Genomic DNA, 20,818 nt, shown 5'->3' on the forward strand with positions numbered 1-20,818 from the left:
GTCAAGATGCTGTCATGCTGTGAATACACCCTGCGGCTGATTCCCAGGCAACTTGACCCTAAAGTAAACCTCAACTATGACTAAGGAACATCTATTGAACCTTAAAGAGCTTTGCAATTTAGGGTCATTGTAGGAAGTGATTAACGATCCCATTATTTGCCTCTCCCTGCATATAGGTAGCACTGAGTGTGGGAATGCAACGTACCTCCTTTAATCAGTAATCTAGTCCAGTTTATTAGCAGGTGTTCTTTGATTTTCAATGAGGTATCCTTCCTCAGTTTTCAATGTGATTTATAACCACCCATGTATCTGCTTTTTTTAAAACCTTATTCAATGTATGTACTCAGCAGAGTATAAAACCTGCAACCAAACTCAGGCTTGTGGAACAGCCAATTCAAGACAAATGACTGGTTGTTTCTGATGTTACAGCCTCAGTTTGACTAGCTGAATAAACTTTAATTTTTTAAAAAGATTTATTTACTTAAAAGTCAGAGTTACACAGAGAGAGGAGAGGCAGAGAGAGAGCGCGCGCGATCAAGAAGTCTTCCATCCGGTGGTTCACTCCCAGATGGTCACAACGGCTGGAGCTGCGCCAGTCCAAAGCCAAGAGCCAGGAGCTTCTTCCAGGTCTCTTACATGGGCACAGGGACCCAAGCACTTGGGCCATCCTCCACTGCTTTCCCAGGCCAAGCAGAGAGCCGGACTGGAAGAGGAGTAACTGGGACTGGAACCGGTGCCCATATGGGATGCCGGCACTGCAGGCGGAGGATTAACCTAGTGCGCCACGGTGCTGGCCCCCTTCTCAGTTTTAATTCAACCACTTGGGAATAGCTGTCACTAAAGTTAATAATCCTTTAAGTTCTTTCTTTGACCTCTTTCTGCAGCATTTGGTATTGTCAAGTACTTATTATCTCTTGGAATTCCTCCCATTTTCTTTTTATTTATTTTCACATTGTTTTTAGTTCTGAATTTACCTGGTAAACTGTTATTTCCCATAATTTGATCATTGGCACATTGAGGGTTCTATTTATTTATTTATTTATTTATTTATTTATTTATTTATTTATGACAGGCAGAGTGGGCAGTAGAGGGAGACAGAGAAAAAGGTCTTCCTTTTTGCCGTTGGTTCACCCTCCAATGGCCACCGCGGTAGGCGCGCTGCGGCCGGCACACCGCGCTGTTCCGATGGCAGGAGCCAGGTGCTTCTCCTGGTTTCCCATGGGGTGCAGGGCCCAAGCACTTGGGCCATCCTCCACTGCCTTCCCGGGCCACAGCAGAGAGCTGGCCTGGAAGATCGGTGCCCCGACCGGGACTAGAACCCGGTGTGCCGGCGCCGCAAGGCGGAGGATTAGCCTACTGAGCCACGGCGCCGGCAAAGGGTTTTTATTTTTGAGATGTAACCCATAATAGCACTGTTTCTTGTCCAAATTCTAAATTAAGAATTAGAACAAGGAAAAATATATAAGATGAAAATATCCTCTTTACTAGTGATGAAGGGAACATCGGAAAATACTGTTGTGCATAACTGGGCTTGAACAAAGTAGATGCAGAGGCAGAGGAGCAGTGCTGTGTTAGTGGAAAGAAATATCCCATTTCCAAAACCAAGAGCATATACATACATGACTGTTTCGCTCTCTTGAGCCACATCTTGCACAGCCATTTCTTCTATTAATCCCTTAGGTACTTAGACTTTCAAATCTATAAATTCTTGCCATTTTTTTTTCAGTTTCCTTCTGAGTATTTCTTAATGCTACAGGCACTGCAACCACAAAGTGCCCAAAATGAGACGTCATCTATATCAACACTTCTCCTTACTTTATGCTCTTCTGTGTTTCCCACCTCTAAAATTATACTATCTGCTGATTTCCAAAAGCCATAAATCCTAATGATCCTAGATTTTCCTACATCCAATCTATCTCCTAATTTCTTTCAAATAAGATTCCTCCTCCACTGTCACTATTGTAGCCCACTTCTTAAAACTTTTTATACTGTTGACTATATAGTCTGGTTAAAAAATTAAAGTTTAGGGGCCGGCGCTGTGGTGCTGCAGGTAAAGCTGCCGCCTGCAGTGCAGGCAGGGACCGGGACAAAGCTCCTGGCTCCTGGCTTTGGATCAGTGCAACTCCAGCTGTGGCAGCCATTTGGGGAGTGAGCCAATGGAAGGAAGACCTTTCTCTCTGTCTCTCTTTCTCACTGTCTGTAACTCTACCTGTCAAATAAATAAATAAAAATCTAAAACAAAACAAAAAGCTGAGAAGACATGAGAATGGACAAAGTCATGTGACATTGTAGAAAAAGCACAGGATTTTGAATAAGGTCAAAAGGACAGATCCTGGGTCTACGTCTGGTCTTGGGCAAGGAACTAGAACTAAGCTTTAGTTTTAAATTGAATATAATGGATTTACATTTTTTAGACAATTTTCCATTTAACAGATTTACAATTTTAGACAAAGTCTAATTTTTAGAGGACAAAAAAGGAGGGTACTAATATGAGAATCAGCCATATCTACAGAAAAATTCCATTTCAGACATATGCTGTTAATACAGCAAACTAGCATGAACTAGATAGAGGATTGCAGTACACAAGTGACATGTACAATCACTCCCAGTCTCCTGGACATACAAATGGGGGACTAGCACAGGAACAGAATCAAGGAGTTCTCTGTCAAACCAAAGCAGGAATTCTAGGCTCAATAAGTGACTAAGTGGAGGCAGAGAATGGAGAAGAGATGAAAGCAAGGAGGAGGGATGGCTTTAAGAAAGAAGGGAACTCTCTGATCTACATTAACAGGTGCTTTCCATATACTCAAGAGTTGTTAGGAGTCAGGACTCCCTTGGTTAGCAAAGGCAGTCAATGAGAAATAGAGGAGTTTCTCATATATATATATATATATATATATATATATGTATATATACACACACACAAATATATATATACATAATATATATAATACACCCATATAAATCTTAGTATATATATATCACACCATATCTGGTGATCTAAGTAAGGGGGTATAAATTGTTTCATGACCAATACTCAGTTTTCAGAGAAACTAAAGAACAAATCAGTAAGGGGGATTTCATGTGAGGACTTAGGTGAGATTATGAATGTGAAGTATATGGCACTGTATTTGATAAGTATTAGGCATTCAATAAATCTAAGCATAACCTCATGTTATGGACTGAATCATGTGCCCCTGTCCCCCACCCCCAATTCTCCTATTGAAGCCTTAACCCTCAATGTGACTATTTGCATCAAAGCTTTAAGGAGTACATAAAGTACAATGAGGTAATACGGGTAAATAAGGGGCCTGCAGTGCCAGCATCCCATATGGACACTGGTTTGAGTCCCAGCTGCTCCACTTCAGATCCAGCTCTCTACTATGGCCTGGGAAAGCAGAAGATGGCCCAAGTCCTTTGGCCCCTGTACACATGTGGGAGACCCAGAAGAAGCTCCTGGATCCTGGCTTCAGATTGGTGCAGCTCTGGTCGCTGCGGCCATCTGGAGAGTGAACCAAAAGATGGAAGGTTTTTTTGTTTTTTTTTGTTTTTTTTTTTTTGACAGGCAGAGTGGATAGGGAGAGAGAGAGACAGAGAGAAAGGTCTTCCTTTTTGCTGTTGGTTCACCCTCCAATGGCTGCTGCGGCCGGCGAAGATGGAAGATCTCTCTCTCTCTCTCTGCCTCTCTATAAATCTGACTTTACAATAAATCTTTCAAATAAATCTTTATTAAAAAAAAAAGACAAACAAAGCCCAACTCTCATCCCACCCACTGCACAGAGAAAAGGCTATGGGAAGACACAGTCACACAGCAGTCTATAAACCAGGAAGTAGCCTCCCCAGACACCAATGCTGCTGGCACCCTAACATTGGACTTCCATCCTCCAAGAATAAGAAAACAAGCTTTTGTGGTTTAAGCCACCTAGTCTAATGGTATTTTGTTATGGCAACCTGAGCAGACTAACACACCCCCCTAAATGTAAGCAACTTTTGTAACAAAAAGCTTTAATACAAGAGAGAAGGCTAAAGGGAGAGTCCTAATCCAAATCGCACAGTAGAATGGCTAGAATGCCTCCAAAAATAGTTTTTCTGAGGGTAGATATAGTGGTGCAGCAGGTTAAGCTGCCACTGGGGATGCCGGCATCCCACACTGCAGTGCCAGTTTGAATTCCGGCTACTCCTTGTCTGACCCAGCTTTCTGCCCACACATCCTGGAAGGCAGCAGATGGCCAAGCACTTGGGTCCCTGCCACCCACAGGAGAGATCCAGGAGTTTCAGGCTTCTGGCTTTAGCATGGCCCAGTCCCTGCTCTTGAAGGCATTTAGGGGGTGAACCAGCAGATGGGAGATCTCTTTCTCTGATGCCCTTTCACATAGATGAAATAAACATTAAATAATTTTTCCTTTCTCTGCCCCTCCACCCAATGTTCTTTTTCTTTTTTAAGATTTTTTATTTAGTTTTTGAGAGGTAGAATTACAGAGAGAAAGGTATTCCATCTGCTGGATGGAACTTCCCAAATGGCCACAACAGCCAGAGCTGGGCTGATTTGAAGCCAGAAGCCAGGAGCTTCATCCAGGTCTCCCACGTGGGCACAGAGGCCCAAGCACTTAGGCCACTTCCACTGCTTTCCTAGGGCTTAGCAGAGAGCTGGATTAGAACTGGAGCAGCCAGAACACAAACTGGTACCCATATGGGATGCCAGCACAGCAGGCAGAGGCTTAGACTACTATGCCACACTGCTGGCCCCCAACCCAATGTTCTAAAAGCTTAGTTTATATAATGCTACCTTGGAAAATTCTTGTTCATCTGTAGAGATTCCCATGAATCTGCATTTTTAACATGCACCCCAGGCAAAAGCTCCCAGAAGTGCACTGGTGAAGAATGCCAAAAACACTGTAATCAGGCCTATATGTGCCTTTCCACAGGTCAATGGACCTTTTTCTTTATGCAAAGGCATCATCAACTCACCAAGAAATTCACATCCATAGGACCATACCAACCACAGGTGGCACCCTTTTCCTCTAAAGATTCCCTAAAGATTTCTTAAGGGAAGCTGTGTGTTTTCTTAGGAGTTATATTAAAGATTGACAGTCCCAGAGACAGATGAATATTTGTTAGAACAGTCTGAAAAATTGCCTTCTCATAGTGACAAATTAGACTATAGAGCAAAAAATGAGGTGATGCCATGGACAATAACATTCTTTCCTTTGGTATTTACCCCCAGAGACCCAAAAGTTACAGGAAGTGTATTTGAGAACGATAAACACTGTTGAAAAATGTAGAGGGACCAGATAAATAGCATTGTGACTCACGGTGGTGACATTTTAGGTGACTACAATGACTCTACAAGGAAATAACACATAGGTAATCATTTTAACAAATGGGTTGATGAACAAAATTTATTTTCAGCAACACAGGGGAATTCCCCCAAGAAACAGATGCTATCTCACCATTTGAGAGGTAATGAAAATCTACTCTGAGAGCAAACTGAAGAGTCCAACACAAACTTAAGAAAAAGCTGGCTGAGGTGGATGTGGGGAAAAGTTCCAGTCTGTAACACTTCTTTATTCAGGCCACAGTTCCCAATTTAGTAACAAGAGTATCACACTCTTCCACAGCACTGAAAAATCTTTTATACTAGCATATGGGTATACAATGTTTCTTCCATGATGGGCAGTATTTCTTCCACCATCTTTGCCTAGATTATCTGTAACTTCTGTCAAGGAGCCACCAGGTCCTCCTGATTGCGTCTGGCCAGGATGTCTGTAGGCAGCAGTCTGTGAATTCTTTATTCTGCTTCAGGCACAGCACACAGAGCTGGCCGGCTCCACCTAAAGGCGGTCACTATGTAACTGCTATGTAGCTTGACTGGGGGCCTTTGCCCTGGCATGGACTGTCATGTGCGTGGTAAGGGCCCCCATGTATGTGAAGCTTCTTCCGCACTCATCACAAGAAAAGGGCCTCTCCCTGCTGTGATGGTGCAGGTGGGTCTCTAAACTCCTCTTCTGAAGGAAGCCTTTGCCACATTCTGGACACTGAAAGGGCTTCTCTCCACTGTGTGTGTGTAAGTGGGCCTTCAAACTGCCCCGGGTGCAGTAGCTCTTGCCACACTCCAGGCAGTGGAAAGGCTTCTCCCCACTATGGACTCGCACGTGCTCCGTGAGCCTGTATTGCTGGGTGAAACTTTTGTCACACTTTACACAAGAGAATGGCTTTTTGCCACTGTGCTGGAGCAGATGGCTTTTCAGATTTCCTTTGAGACGGAACCTTTTGTCACAGTTGGGACACTGGTAGGGCTTCTCCCCGCTGTGGACTCGCAGGTGCTCCGTGAGCTGAGAATGCTGAGTGTAGGTCTTGCTGCACTCGCTGCACGCGAAGGGCTTCTCCTCCCTGTGCATCCGCTGGTGCGCCCTCATGGAGGCTTTCCAGAAGAAGCTCTTGTCACACTCGGGACACTGGAACGGCTCCTCCCCACCGTGAAGCCGCATGTGCTCGGTGAGATGCGCGCACCGACGGAAGCGCCGGCTGCACTCGGCACAGGAGAACGGCTTCTCTGTGGCGTGGCTCTTGAGGTGCTGTGTGAGCCTGGACTGCCGAGGGAAGGTCTTGCTGCACTCGCCACAGGGGAACTCCTTTTGCCTGCTGTGGACCCTGGCGTGGCGCGTGAGCTTGGAGGGCCGGGTGAACTTCTTGCCACACTCCCCGCAGGAGAACGGCTTCTCCTCGCTGTGCAGACGCTGGTGGGCCCTCATGGCATTCCTCCAGAAGAAGCTGCGGCCACACTCCGGACACTGGAACGGCTTCCGCCCGTCGTGCTGGAACCGGTGGGCTTTCAGGCTCCTCTTCTGGCGGAAGCTTTTGTTACACTCAGGACACGGAAAGGGCTTCTCTCCTGTGTGGACTCTGATGTGCTCAGCGAGTTTAGTTTTGTAGATGAATTTCCTCCCACACTGGTCACAAGAAAAGGGCTTCTCTCCACTGTGTGTCCTCTGGTGGGTCTTCAGGGCTGCCTTGCGAGAAAAGCTCCGGCCGCACTCTGCACAGTGGAAAGGCTTCTTCCCACTGTGCTGGCAGAGGTGGGCCTTCAAGCTCCTCTTCAGGCGGAAGCTTCTGCCACACTCTGCGCACTGGAAGGGCTTCTCCCCGCTGTGCAGCCGCAGGTGCTCGGTGAGCTTGCACTGCTGCACGAAACCCTTGCCACACTCCTCACAGCAAAATGGCCTTTCCCCTTTGTGCAAACACAGGTGTTTCGTCAAGTCAGCTTTGTAGCGGAAGGTCTTGCCACACTCTGGGCACGGGAAGGGCCGCTGCCCTGTGTGGACAACCTGGTGAGTGATCAGACTGCACTTCAAATAGTAGCTCTTCTCACAGGCACTGCACTGGAATCGCTTCTTTCTGCACAGGAACACTGGGGGCCAAGCGACTTCAGAATTCCCTCTGGATTTATTCTTGCGCTTTGGATACTTACAGGGCTGCTTCCTGGAGTGGCTCCTCTGGTGCTTTACCAGGTCATTCTTTACCTGGAAGACTTTCCTACAGATACAGCAGGAATAAAATCTTGGTTCAGGCAGACTTTCCAAGTGACCTGGAATATCTGGAGGCTTATGACATGGATCTTTCTTGTCTGGATTAGATGCTGTGCTGTGGACTTTTTGATTTAGAGTCTCTGTTTCTTGGAGACTTGGAGATTGTAAGGTAGCTCTTTGATCACATAAATTCTTTCTTTCGTTTCCGGGCAAGGTAGCACACAAGTCCTGTTTTTGAAGACCATTTAAATGGCATCCCTCCTCTCTTGTCCTGAGAGTTCCTTGGTTATCTACAGAGGAAAAAAAGGATCACTCTCATCAGTGATATGTCTACCACATTGGGGTTCTAGGATCAGCTTATGTCACTAACAAAGCAGAAAAGGGAATCCCACTGATCTCAATGACTGTGAAATCTGCCTCCCATAACTCTTGTGTTCCTTTTACTACTTATTAAGAAATAGCTTAGTATTTTAAAAATTACAAGCAAATACATCTTATGAACCTAGAGATGACACTTAAAGGGTCTGTAGAAGTTGGAGATCATGAGTTACTGAGAATCTGTACCCATTACTCTATTTCCTTAAACCTGTGAAATAAATATTCATACAGAAAAGCTGAGAATCATATCCTTATTCTTCTTCTATAATAGGTTTCAGGAAAATTTTTCTGGAAGAAATGCTATGAGAATGTATGGGGGAGGTGGGGGGAACGGCACTGTGGCATAGCAGGTAAAACCACTACCTGCAGTGCTGGCATCCCATATGGGCACCGGTTTGAGACCTGGCTGCTCCACTTCCTTTCCCAGCTCTCTGCTATGGCCTGGGAAAGCAGTAGAAGATGGCCCAAGTCCTTGGGCCCCTGCACCCGCATGGAAGACCTGGAAGAAGCTCCTGGTTCTTGGCTTTGGATCGGTGCAGCTCCGGCCGTTGTGACCAACTGGGGAATGAACCGGTGGTTGGAAGACCTCTCTTTCTCTCTCTGCTTCTCCTTCTCTCTCAGTGTAACTCTGACTTTCAAATAAATAAATAAATCTTTAAACAAAAATAAACATTGATTTGCTTAAAAAAAAAAAAAAAAAAGGACCTGGGGACTCACATCACTATTGCGCAGGCACACATGGCAGAGAGCACTTGCCAAGCCTAGGGAAGGGTCATGAACTTTGACCCCCCCAAAAAAAACATAATCCCAGAAGCTGTCTCCCCTTACTCTTGATCTCCCTTCCTTTCAGCTTTCTCCAACCTCTGATACCAGAGTGTACCCCACTCAGCAGTAGCCACTGCTGTGGGAGTGTCGGGTCTGTGCCTGATGCAGGACAGTGTGGCAAAGAGGTGTAGCTGCTTGCTAATGGCCTAGGAAAGCAGTGGAAGATGGCCCAGGTGCTCGGACCTCTGGACCCACATGGAGGACCCAGAAGAAGCACCTAGTTCCTGGCTTTGGATCAGCCCAGCTCTGGCCGTTGCATCCATCTGGGGAGTGAACCAGCAGATGGAAGACCAGTCTCTGTCTCTGTCTGTAACTCTGCCTCTCAAATAAAAAAAGTACCTGGGGGCTGGTGCTGTGGCGTAGCAGGTAAAGCACTGCCTGTAGTGCCAGCATCCCATATGGGCACCAGCTGGTTCAAGTCCCGGCTGCTCCACTTCCCATCCAGCTCCCTGCTATAGCCTGGGAAAGCAGCAGAAGATGGTCCAAGTCCTTGGGCTCCTGCACCCACATGGGAGACCTGGAAAAAGCTCTTGGCTCCTGGATTTGGATCAGCCCAGCTCTGGCTCTTGCGGCCATTCAGGGAGTGAACCAGAGGATGGAAGACCTCTCTCTCTCTCTACTTCTCAAATAAATAAATCTTAAGGAAAAAGAAAGAAAGAGAGAGAGAGAGAGAGAGAGAGAGAGAGAGGGAGGGAGGGAAAGAAAGAATCGTTCTGGGACTAGTGTTGTGGTGCAGTGGGATAATCTGCTGCCTGTGACAATGGCATCCTATATGAGTGCTAGTTCATGTTTTAGATGTTCTACTTCAATCCAGCTCCATGCTAATGAGCCTGGAAAAGTAACAGAGGATGGCCCAAGTACTTAGGCCCCTGTCACCCGTGTGGAAGACTTGGATGGAGTTCTTAGCTCCCACTTTTAGCCTGGCCCAGCCCTGGAAGTTGTGGCCATTTGGGAAAAGAACAAGAAGATGGAAGATCTCTCTCTCTCTCTCTCTCTCTGTCCCTCTGCCTTTCAAATAAATAATTCTTAAAAAAATAAAGTGTACCTTTCTTAGGAATGCTGAAATAGAAGTTTACTGAATTCATAAAGAACACTTCAAAAAATATTTCATTTTCTAAAGGACTTTGCATTATATAAAAAAGGTATTATATAAGCATAATCACTACTGTTCCCAAGTAAAGGCCATGATGACAGGAAAGAGAGGGCCCTCAGTTATCACATTCTTACCCACAAGATCTGAGGAGGAGGATTTCAGACATTCACCTAGCTATTTTATTTCAGAACTAGTTTTCTTCCAGTTGAAATGGGTAATGGCACTCTCTTCTTAATTTTATTTTCCTTTTTTAAAAAAAAATTATTTGAAAGAACCTTTTCCCCTGCTGGTTCATTCCCAATAGCTAGGGCTGAAGCTGGGAGCTGGAACTCAATCTGGGTAGGAATTGGGTAGGAACCCAGCTACTTGAGCCATCACCTGCTGTCTCCCAAGTTGCACACTGGAAGGAAGCTCGAACTGGAAGTGAAGCCAGGAGTTGAACTGCGGCTCCAATATGGGATGCAGGTGTACCAAGTGGCATCTTAACTGCTGCTCCAAACACTAGCCTTCCAATTGTTTTTTAAAAGATTTAAATATTTTTATTTTTTAAAAGGTTTGTTTATTTTTAAAGTCAGAGTTACAAAGAGAGAGGGACAGAGAAAGAGATTTTCCATCCACTGGTTCATTCCCCAGATGGTCACAACAGCCAGCACTGGGCCAAGCTGAAGCCAGGAGCCAGGAGCTTTATCTGGGTCTCCCACCTTGTGCTGCTTTGGGCCACCTTGTGCTGCTTCCCCAGGCCATCAGCAGGGAGTTGGACTGGAAGTGGAGCAGCTGGGACACAAACCGGTGCCCATATGGAATGTCAGAGTCACAGGCTGTGGCCAACCTCAGCTGTTTCATATTTTTGAAATTTTTTTCCTTTTTTATTTTTAAGGACTTATTTCTTTATTTTTAAGGCAGAGTGACATAGAAAGGAGGAGGTTGAGATGAGAGAGATCGATCTTCCAAATACTGGCTCACTCTCTATGGCTACAACAGCCGGAGCTGGGCTGATCCGAAGCCAGGAGCCAGGAGCTTTGCTGGGGTCTCAGACTGTCTTCTGCTTTCCCAAGCTATTAGCAGGGAACTGGACTGGAAGTGCAGCAGCTAGGACTCAAACTGGCGCCAATATAGGGTGCTGGCATTGCAGATGGCAGCTTTACCCATTATGCCACAACACCAGCTTTTTTAAGATTTATTTATTTGTTTGAAAGTCAGAGTTACGGCCAGCGCCGTGGCTTAACAGGCTAATCCTCCGCCTTGCAGCGCTGGCACACCGGGTTCTAGTTCTAGTCGGGGCGCTGGATTCTATCCCGGTTGCCCCTCTTCCAGGCCAGCTCTGTGCTATGGCCCAGGAAGGCAGTGGAGGATGGCTCAAGTCCTTGGGCCCTGCACCCGCATGGGAGACAAGGAGAAGCTCCTGGCTTCGGATCAGCGAGATGCGCTGGCCACAGCAGCCATTGGAGGGTGAACCAATGGCAAAAAGGAAGACCTTTCTCTCTGTCTCTCTCTCTCACTATCCACTCTGCCTGTCAAAAATAAAAAAATAAAATAAAAGAAAGTCAGAGTTACACAGAGAGAAAGAGGTCTTCCATCAGCTGGTTCACCACTCCCCAATTGGCCATGACAGCCAGAGTTGCGTTGATCCGAAGCCAGGAGCCAGGAGATTCTTCTGGGTCTCCCACACAGGTGCAGGGGCCCAAGGACTTGGGCCATCTTCCACTGCTTTCCCAGGCCATAGCAGAAAGCTGGATTGGAAGTGGAGCAGCTAGGACTCAAACCGGAGCCCATATGGGATGCTGGCACTGCAGGAGACGGCTTTACCCGCTATGTCAAAGCGCTGGCCCCCAAATTCACTTTTATTATGAAAGGCAAAGAGACAGAGCTCTCTCATCTGTTGGTTCACTCCCCAAATGCCCACAATAGCCAAGGCTGGGCCAGGCAAAAGCTAGGAGCCAGAATTCAATCCAGATCTCTCACATGGATGGCAGGGACCCAACTACTTAAGCCTGCTGCCTTACATTAGCAGGAGACTCAAACCCAGGCACTCCAATATTGGATGCAGGTGTCCCAAGCAGCCCCTTAAGCACTTTGCCAAGCACACACCCCTGTAAATATTTTCTTTAGGTTTATTTATTTATTTGAAAGGCAAAGAGAGGGAGAGATGGAGCTCTTCCATCCACTGTTTCATTCCCTAAATGCCTGCAACAGTCAGGGCTGGGCCAGGAATTCCATCCTGGTTTCTCACATGGGTAGCAGCAACCTAAGTACTTGGGCCATCATCTTTTGCCTTCTAAGTACATTAGGAGGAGGCTGGATTAGAGCAGAGTTGAAACTTAATCCCATATGGGATGCAGGCATCCCAAGAACTGACCATTGTGCCACAGTGCCTGTCCCCCAGCAAATATTTTTAAAGAGGAAACATAAAACATTTTAAACACTGTTTTTTTAAAAACAGGACTTCATTTTTATAGTAAAATATTAAGTATTTGACATACATTTAAATACTAAAAGTTTTAAGATATTTCAAATGTTTTCTTCATTATAAAAGAAATTCCTTCAAAAGGAATAACAAAACTCAAGTTCTATAAATCTGTACAATAAAAAATATTATACAAAATTGGAAGGTTTTCCATTTTTCTACATACACATGGACATGATGGTGTGACAGGGAGGTGATTTTTTTTCTTCAGGGTTTTGACAAATGGATTCTTTGTTTTTTTTTTTTATAAGAAATTCCCATCTTTGCAGGTTTTATGGATTTTTCTTTTGTCTTAAATTATATATGTGTATATATATATCTGACTTTCAAAATAAACAAATCTTTTAAAATACATACATATGGAGAGAATATAAAAGTAGCAGAATCTCAGATCTGCTAACCACTGAGTTAAGAAAACTAACATTCTCCATCAAAGCAATGGTTTTTAATGGTGAGGAATAGCCAACAACCCAGAAAGAATCAGGAAATAAGGCTAGGAAGATTAAATGGACCTTAGATCCATTTTACTCACCAAGACATGGCAGCTTTCCAGTATTCTTCAAGTCCAACAGGTCATCAGTGCAAGAGCTAGTTGTCTTTCTTGTTTTGTCTAAGCTTCCCTGATCTCTGATTAATAGCGTTCTCCCTTGTTCTATAGAGGTGATCAAAACCGGCTTGGACCAAACACAGCCTGCAAAGAGAGTCCACCCAGGCTCAGTATGGGTTAGCTGAATACATGACAAAATAACAATTCCAGGAGGCATGACACCAAAGTGAGGTCAAGAGATGAAAGCCTTTGAAATTACATGAAGACAACAGAATACAACCTAACCAAGACTAGTCAGATTAAATATTTTCTTCAATATTTTATAAAATAAAAGGAAGGAGAGAAATTAAGGATAATGAGGATTTTAAAAAGGTCTGAGACCCAAAATTTTCAAAAGTGATCATCAGAACTATGTGACTAGAAAAAAAAATCCCTTTTTTCTTCATAGAATTAAGTAGGAAATCTCAATCACTACACTTTTTTGAAGTTCCAAAATTCTTGATAAACTGAAAAATACAGGAGTTGTTAAAAGACTGCAATGACGGGTAGAGTAATGAGGTCTAATAGCCTAAGCCTAAAGGGAAGAAAGAGTCTTTATAAATCAGTGGAGGCCGGCGCCGCGGCTCAATAGGCTAATCTTCCGTCTGCAGCGCCGGCACACTGGGTTCTAGTCCCGGTCAGGGCGCCAGATTCTGTCCTGGTTGCCCCTCTTCCAGGCCAGCTCTCTGCTGTGGCCTGGGAGTGCAGTAGAGGATGGCCCAAGTCCTTGGGCCCTGCACCCGCATGGGAGACCAGGAGAAGCACCTGGCTCCTGGCTTCGGATCAGTGTGATGTGCCAGCTGCAGCGCGCCGGCCATGGCGGACATTGCACCAACGGCAAAAGGAAGAACTTTCTCTCTGTCTCTCTCCCTCTCACTGTCCACTCTGCCTGTCAAAAAAATAAATAAATAAAATAAACCAGTGGAGTGGTTCCTCGAAAAGCCTTTGGTGGCATTATCTAAGGCTGAGCCTTGGGATAGATAGTTGTCAAAGTGAACTGTGAACCATAGCATTAGCCGTACCTCAAGTGCTTGTTAAAAATGTAGATCCCTGGGCCTTGGCCTGGCCCTGCTAAATCCTAGTCTCTGGGGTAGGGATTTGGACTTTCTATAGAGAAAATCATTTGCAAATAATACCATTTGGTTTTTAGAATTTGGGAAAATCAGACTGATTTTTCCAAGTTCAAGGACACTAATTGTGGCAACTTAAAAGTTAATATTGGAGGGGCTGGCGCTGTGGCATAGTAGATTAAGCATCCTATGGACACCAGTTCGGGTCCTGGTTACTCCACTTCTGATACAACTCTCTGCTGATGGCCTGGGAAAGCAGTGGAAGATGGTTCAAGTGCTTGGGCCCCTGCGACCCTCATGGGAGACCTGGAGGAAGCTCTTGATTCCTGGCTTCAGATTGGCCCAGCTCTGGACGTTGCAGCCATTTGGAGAGTGAACCAGCAGATGAAAGACCCCTTTGTCTCTCCCTCTCTCCAGCTGTAACAGTGCCTCTCAAATAAATAGATAAATCTCAAAAAAAAAAAAAAAAAAAAAAAGTTAACATTGGGTCATCAGTACAGAGCCCTCATCTCTCCTAACTTGCTGGCCACTGAGCTCAGTCTCTTCAGCTTGGGGGGTTCCAAGGCTTTCTCTGCTCTAGCTGACTATTCTCCCTAGATGATCCCAATGAGCCTCATGGTTTATAATACCATTCTTATACGTCTCCTAAATGTGTAAATCCAGTCCTCACCTTCACTTGGAATTCCAGTTTTGCATACCCACTTCTATTTCCACAGAAAAGCCTAATAAGCCTTTCAAACTTAATTTAACCAAAGTCTGCTCTCTCCCCAAGCCTTCCTTTAGTCAGCGAATAAAGTCATCTGCCAGCAAGTTACTCAAACCAAAAATCTACAAGTTATTTCTTCTTTAACTCTTAAAAAAAAAAAACTATTTTATTTATTTGAAAAATAGAATTACAGAGAGAGGTAGAGCCAAAGTAAGAGAGAGGTCTTCCATCCCCTGGTGCACTCCCCAAGTGACTGCAACGGCCAGAGTGAGTCCATCGGAAGTCAGAAGCCAGGAGACAGGAGCTTCCTCAGGGTCTCCCACAAGGGTGGAGGGGTCCATGAATTTAGGCCAGCCTCCACTGCTTTCCCAGGCACATTAGCAGGAAGCTGGATTAGAAGTGGAGCAGCTGGGACTTGAACCAGTGCCTTATGGGATGCTGGCACTGCAGTCCAGGGTTTTAACCTGTTGTGCCACAGTGTCGGCCCCATTTCTTTCATTCTTAAATTCCACACCCAATCCATCAGCAAAACTTGGTATTCTACCTATAAAACCTATCTATAGACTACCCATTTCTCTATCTTTGTTACTATCTACCTGTTGTAGTAAGCACAAAATCATAGCAGTACTGCTAGGATCTTCTTGGCTGGTCTCCGTTCATTGCTGTCCTGTACCATTCACTCTCCAAATAGCAATCCAAGTAATCATTGGAAAATTATATCATATCACTCCTCTCTGTTTAAATCCTCCCATCATCATTCCCTTGTATTTAGAATAAAATCCAACTCCTTACTTGGACCCTTCCCAACTTGGCATCACTTTCCCTCTATGCATGTGCTACAGTCTCCTTGTGGTTCCCGACACTTTGAACTCCTTCACTCCTACCTTTGGCCTTTACACTAGATCAAACCTCTGCCTGGATTTCACATGGCGGACTCCTTGTCATTCATATCTCAAGCAGAGAAGTTTTAACCCCCAAAAAACGGAATAAATGCTTCAGGCTAAACTGAGATCACTTATTAAACTGATGCCAGTGGAAATGCTTTTAAGGATTCAAGGATGAGTTAGAGTGAACAGGGTAAGGAGTACAGTATAATTTCCCCAAATTTCTCTTTACTTCCTAAGTATTTTCTTGGCTACCTACATGTCCCATCCCACTGCTCTTTTCTCTCTTGCTTTACTAAGGCTACCTTTCTTCCCTGTTGTAGACACAGTGAACACTGTGTTGTATCCCAGTTCATTTTAACTTAGTTAACTATGTCTCCTTCGTGAGAACCACAGATCTTCTGAAGATGGAAAAATTCCTATGAGTCCAGCAACATCAATGAACAATAAAAGAACTAGTTTCAGAAATCAAAGAACGCATTTAAAAGAGAGGCAATCAGACTGCTTAGCAATTTTAGCTTTGGGAGACAGAGAGAAGGACTGGCGTGGGACTCAGAGAATTCAGAATACTGAATTCATAAAAATTCATAAAAATACTGAAGACATAGATACTCTGGATAAGAAGGGAAAAGTTGAATATTGTTTATAGGAAGGTAAAAAGACATTATGGGCTGGCGCCGCGGTTCAATAGGCTAATCCTCCGCCTGTGGTGCCAGCACACTGGGTTCTAGTCCCGGTCAGGGCGCCAGATTCTGTCCTGGTTGCCCCTCTTCCAGGCCAGCTCTCTGCTGTGGCCAGGGAGTGCAGTGGAGGATGGCCCAAGTCCTTGGGCCCTGCACCCGCATGGGAGACCAGGAGAAGCACCCGGCTCCTGGCTTCGGATCAGCGCGGTGCGCCGGCCACAGCGTGCCGGCTGCAGAGGCCATTGAGGGGTGAACCAACGGCAAAGGAAGACCGTTCTCTCTGTCCTCACTGTCTACTCTGCCTGTCAAAAAATAAAAAAAATTTAAAAAAAAAGACATTATGAATGTAAATTAGGTACAGCGTCACATCCAACCAGCCAGCAGCTGGAAGGAAGCCTGTTCATATTAGGCAGCAGCCCACTCTTACCTAAAGAGTCAAGGGTCTCATAATTGGCCTTCATCACTTGCTGATACATTTCCTTCTGCCATTTCTGCAGGATCTCCCACTCTTGCTCCGAAAAATATAAAGCCACATCATCAAACGTCATGGTTATCTGGAGTCACAAATAGATATACATACATTTTCACTCTGAGGCCACTTTGTTTTTCAATGTCTATGACTTTATTAAGAGACAGAAAGAGATTTGTTATTTCTGTATAGTGCCATACAATACAATGAGCGATATAATAAAGGGGTCCCATATTCCCACAGGAACCAAGCGCACGAGTGAACGGTAAGCCTTTGCCACACGCACTATCTAAAGCAGAATTCTTTACTTAGGAGCAACCAATAGTTACTATAGAGACAGCCCAGTTTTGCTGCATAGGTTCATGTTTATTAAAAAATTTTTTTTTATTTTAAAATAATTACAGATTCACAGGAAGTTGAATCTATCTCCTGTACCCTTTATCCAGCTTCCTCCAAAGGTCACACTATACATTACTATAGTGCAATATCAAAACCAGAAAACTGACATCAGTAAGTCAGTTTGTACAACTCTATGTGATTGTATCACATGGACTGATTCATGTAACCACCACTACAATCAAGAAACAAAACTAAAAAAAAAGACACAAAACTATTTCATCACTATAAAGAGCTTATTTCAACCATTTATAACCACATCTACTAAAGTCTATTATCCATCACTACAATTCCATTTTAAGAATCTGTATAAATGGAATCTTACAGCATGTGACCTGTTGAGGTTTGTTTTTTTCACACAGCATAAGATCCTTTCATTCATTTTTAACTATTCTAAGTACATAGTGATACCTCAGTGGCTTTAATTTGTATTTTCCTAATGAGAAATGATGCCGAACATCGTTTTTTAAATTTTGAAATGTCCAGTTTATCACTTTTTTCCTTTATAAGTTATGGTTTTATTTTAAAAGATTTATATATTTATTTGCAAGTCAGAGCAGCAGAGAGAGACAGAGATCTTTCATTGGCTGGTTCACTGGGCTAGACCCAGCCAGGAACCAGGAACTCCATCCTGGTCTCCCACTTGTGTGGCAGAGCCCAAGTACTTGGGCCATCTTCTACTGCCTTCCCAGATGCATTAGGAGGATGCAATTGGAAACAGAGCAGCCAGGACTCAAACCAGAACTCCCGTGTGGGAAGCTGGGGTTGCAAGGGATGGCTTAACCATCACACCAACCCCTATAGTTTGTTACTTTGTTGGTAACAAACTATATATCTAAGAACTCTTCAACATGCCCTAAGTCCCAAGGATTTTCTTCTCTGTTATCTTCTACAGGTTTTTTAGCTTATGTTTCATATTGAGGTATGTTCAGTTCATAAAGAGAAATTGGAAACCAGGAGGCATCTTGAAAAGACAGAGCTCTTCCCAAGTGTATAAAAAATGCTGGTCAAAAATACTTCAAAGCAGATGTTCCTATTAGGAAAATCTAGGGTACCCGAGAACGAAGGCTATTTGACAGTTGGATTCTGGAGAGAAAAGTTAAGAGAGATAGGGGCCAGTACTGTAGCGTAGCAGATTAGGCCACCACTTGGGAAATCTGCACCCCATGTCAGAATGTTTGGGATTGAGTCCCGCCTCTACTTCCAATCCATCTTCCCAAGGCTGCAGATCACGGCCTGCGTGGGGTCCCTGGCATCCATTTGGGAGACTCAGATAGAGTTCTTGGTTCTTGGCTTTGGTTTGGTCAAGCCCCTGGCTGTTACAGACATTTGGGAAGTGAGCCAGTAGATGGAAGTTCTCTCTCTTTCTCTCTCTCTCTTATTCTGCCTTTCAAATAAATAAATAATGATTTTTAATGGAAGAGTAAGACCTAATTGAAACTGTCCCTTTCATGGGGCTGGCATTGTGGCATACTGGGTAAAGATACTGCCTGCTGACCCCGGCATTCCATATACGCGCTGCTCCAAGACTCCATTGTTCCACTTCTGATCTATTTCCCTGCTAAAGCACCTGGGAAAGCAGCCAAAGATGGCCCAATGCTTGGGCCCCTGCACCCACTTGGAAGACCTAGAAGAAGTGGTAGAGGATAAAGCCGCCATGTGCAGTACTGGCATCCCATATGGGCACCAGTTCGAGTCCTGGCTGCTCCACTTCCGATCCAGCTCTCCGCTATGGCCTGGGAAAGCAGTAGAAGAAGGACTTGAGCCCCAGCACCCATGTGGGAGACCTGGAAGAAACTCCTGGCTTTGGATCAGCCCTGTTCTGGCTGTTGTAGCCATCTGGGGAGAGATGCAGTGAATGAACGGAAGACTTCTCTCTCTCTCTCTCTCTCTCTCTCTCTCTCTCTCTGCTTCTCTGTAACTCTGCGTTTCAAATAAATAAATAAATCCTAAAGAAAAAAAGGGGCACAGTCACAGACAGACAGGAAAAGACAAAGGATCGTCTATCTGCTGGTTCATTCCAAAGATGGCTACAATGGACAGGGCTGGGTAAGGCCTCCCGGGTCTCCCACATGGGTAGCAGGGGCCCAAGCACTTGGACCATCTTCCGTTGCTTTCCCGGGCGCATTAGCAGGGAGCTGGCTCAGAAGTGGAGCAGCCTGGGCACAAACAGTCACTAATACGGGACAGTGGCCTCACAGTTGGTGGCTTAACCAGCTGTGCCCACTCCACCTGTTTCCGTACCTCACTCCCGTGTTTGTCACCTACAAGAGGCTCATTTGTGAAGATATTCACCATTACCAGTGTACTGCTCTTTTTAAAACGGAGAAAATTATTTCTTTTTGCCTATTCCAAATAAAACAGGAACCAAGAAGCCGACATCACATTTTCTATGGACTCAAAGTTATAACCAAAGAACTACCACCAACCACCAACTCTCACACCACTGAGAGGGCTTAGGGACGTCTGCACAGAATCCGTACTGGCCAGGCGAGGCTGGGAAAGGGAGCATAAAGAAGGGAAGAATAAAACGCAACGAGAGAGCATCGCATTGGCTAAGGGTACGGAACCCTGGTGAGGGCAGAGGCACACCTGCCTACCTAAGCAGGTCCTAGTCAACTGAACTAGCAGTTTCCTGGATTCAGCCCCAGGATGTGCCTCTTAAACCCTAAACCAGGGCCCCGAGGTTCCGTTACACGCAGGTGTCCCGCAGGAGGACCACTCCAACTGCTCGCGGGTTTTCCGGAGGAAGCGGGCTGCGCCACAGCTTTCTCGGCGGCAGAGCCCGCACAGGCGCGAGCCGGCAGCCGACGGCCCGCAGCGCGGACGCCGCCCGGCTCCCCCGGCCGCCCCGGCCAGCGAGCGCTCCGGACCCGCGCGTTCTCCTCAGCCGGCCCGGCGCCCGGCAGCCCCGCCCCAGCCCGGGCTCGCACCGCTCGAGGCGAAACGGGACTCGCTCCAGCCGCGGCAGGGCCCGCCTCGTCCACGGCCTCTCTTACCGAGGCCGGCTCGGCCATCGCGGCTCCGCAGCAATCGGCCCCACTGCGAGGAGACGCCGGCTCGGCCCCGACCCTCAGGCAGCACCTCAGGCAGCCCCCGAAGCCCAGCGCCAGCCTGGGCGCGGTGCGTGCTGGGACGGCGACCGCTCCGAGCCACAGCGCCCCCTGCGGGCGGCAGGAGCAGGCGCTGGCCGGGGCGTTGGTGCGGCCTGCAGGGGCCGGCGGCCTCGGCCTGCCTGTCCCGGACGGACGGACGCTCGGACTGTCCGGAGCGGCCAAGGGCGGCAGACAGCCGGAGAGCCGGAGAGAGAGGTGGAGGTGGAGAGGGAAGTGACGGAGGCAGGGAGACGCGCTCTGCCCAGAATCAGAGAGAGCAAAAGGGAGGGAGGGTTTGGTTCCTCCTCAAAGTGGACCCTGAGCCGAAGGTGCGGGGCAAGGAAGGGTTCATCAGTGAGGTGAGCCCAGGAATGAGCGGGAAAAGGAGGCCGGACGGGAAAGGGGCGTCCCCGGGGGGCAGGTGGGCCTGTGTGGGCCCCCGTGTGCACCTGCAGGCGCCTGAGGCCGGCTCAGGGGACAAGGGGAACACCGGCAGTTTATGGGGAGACAGCAGGACAAAGAGGTGCAGAACATGACACAGAATGAGGAACACAGTCAGAAACGGGGAGAGAGATGGAGGGGCCCAGGGAGGGGCTGCCAGGGAGAGCGAGACAGAAAAAGATGAGAGGGAGAGGCGGGGGGC

General features: G+C 46.3%; 1 protein-coding gene across 1 annotated transcript; it reads right to left on the bottom strand.

Annotated features, from left to right (window-relative positions):
- Positions 1–3,789: 3,789 nt before the first annotated feature.
- Positions 3,790–20,189, bottom strand: ZNF425 (zinc finger protein 425). Its single transcript, XM_062192719.1, has 4 exons — positions 20,080–20,189; positions 16,643–16,769; positions 12,819–12,977; positions 3,790–7,816 (listed from the first exon to the last, which is right to left on the bottom strand). Exons 1-4 carry the CDS (start codon positions 20,095–20,097, stop codon positions 5,856–5,858), a joined length of 2,265 nt encoding a protein of 754 aa, XP_062048703.1. The 5' UTR covers positions 20,098–20,189; the 3' UTR covers positions 3,790–5,855.
- Positions 20,190–20,818: the final 629 nt, after the last annotated feature.

Source organism: Lepus europaeus, chromosome 1 (assembly GCF_033115175.1).
Source record: "Lepus europaeus isolate LE1 chromosome 1, mLepTim1.pri, whole genome shotgun sequence".
Taxonomy (NCBI): Eukaryota; Metazoa; Chordata; class Mammalia; order Lagomorpha; family Leporidae; genus Lepus; species Lepus europaeus.

Bases quoted from the DNA above. Each gene is read 5' to 3' on its own strand.
- ZNF425 (XM_062192719.1), bottom strand. The intron at 12,978-16,642 runs GTAAGAGTGGGC...CTCTCTTTGCAG, and splicing joins TGAGACCCTTGACTCTTTAG to GCTGTGTTTGGTCCAAGCCG. The intron at 7,817-12,818 runs GTGAGTAAAATG...TTTCCTCTGTAG, and splicing joins TGGAAAGCTGCCATGTCTTG to ATAACCAAGGAACTCTCAGG.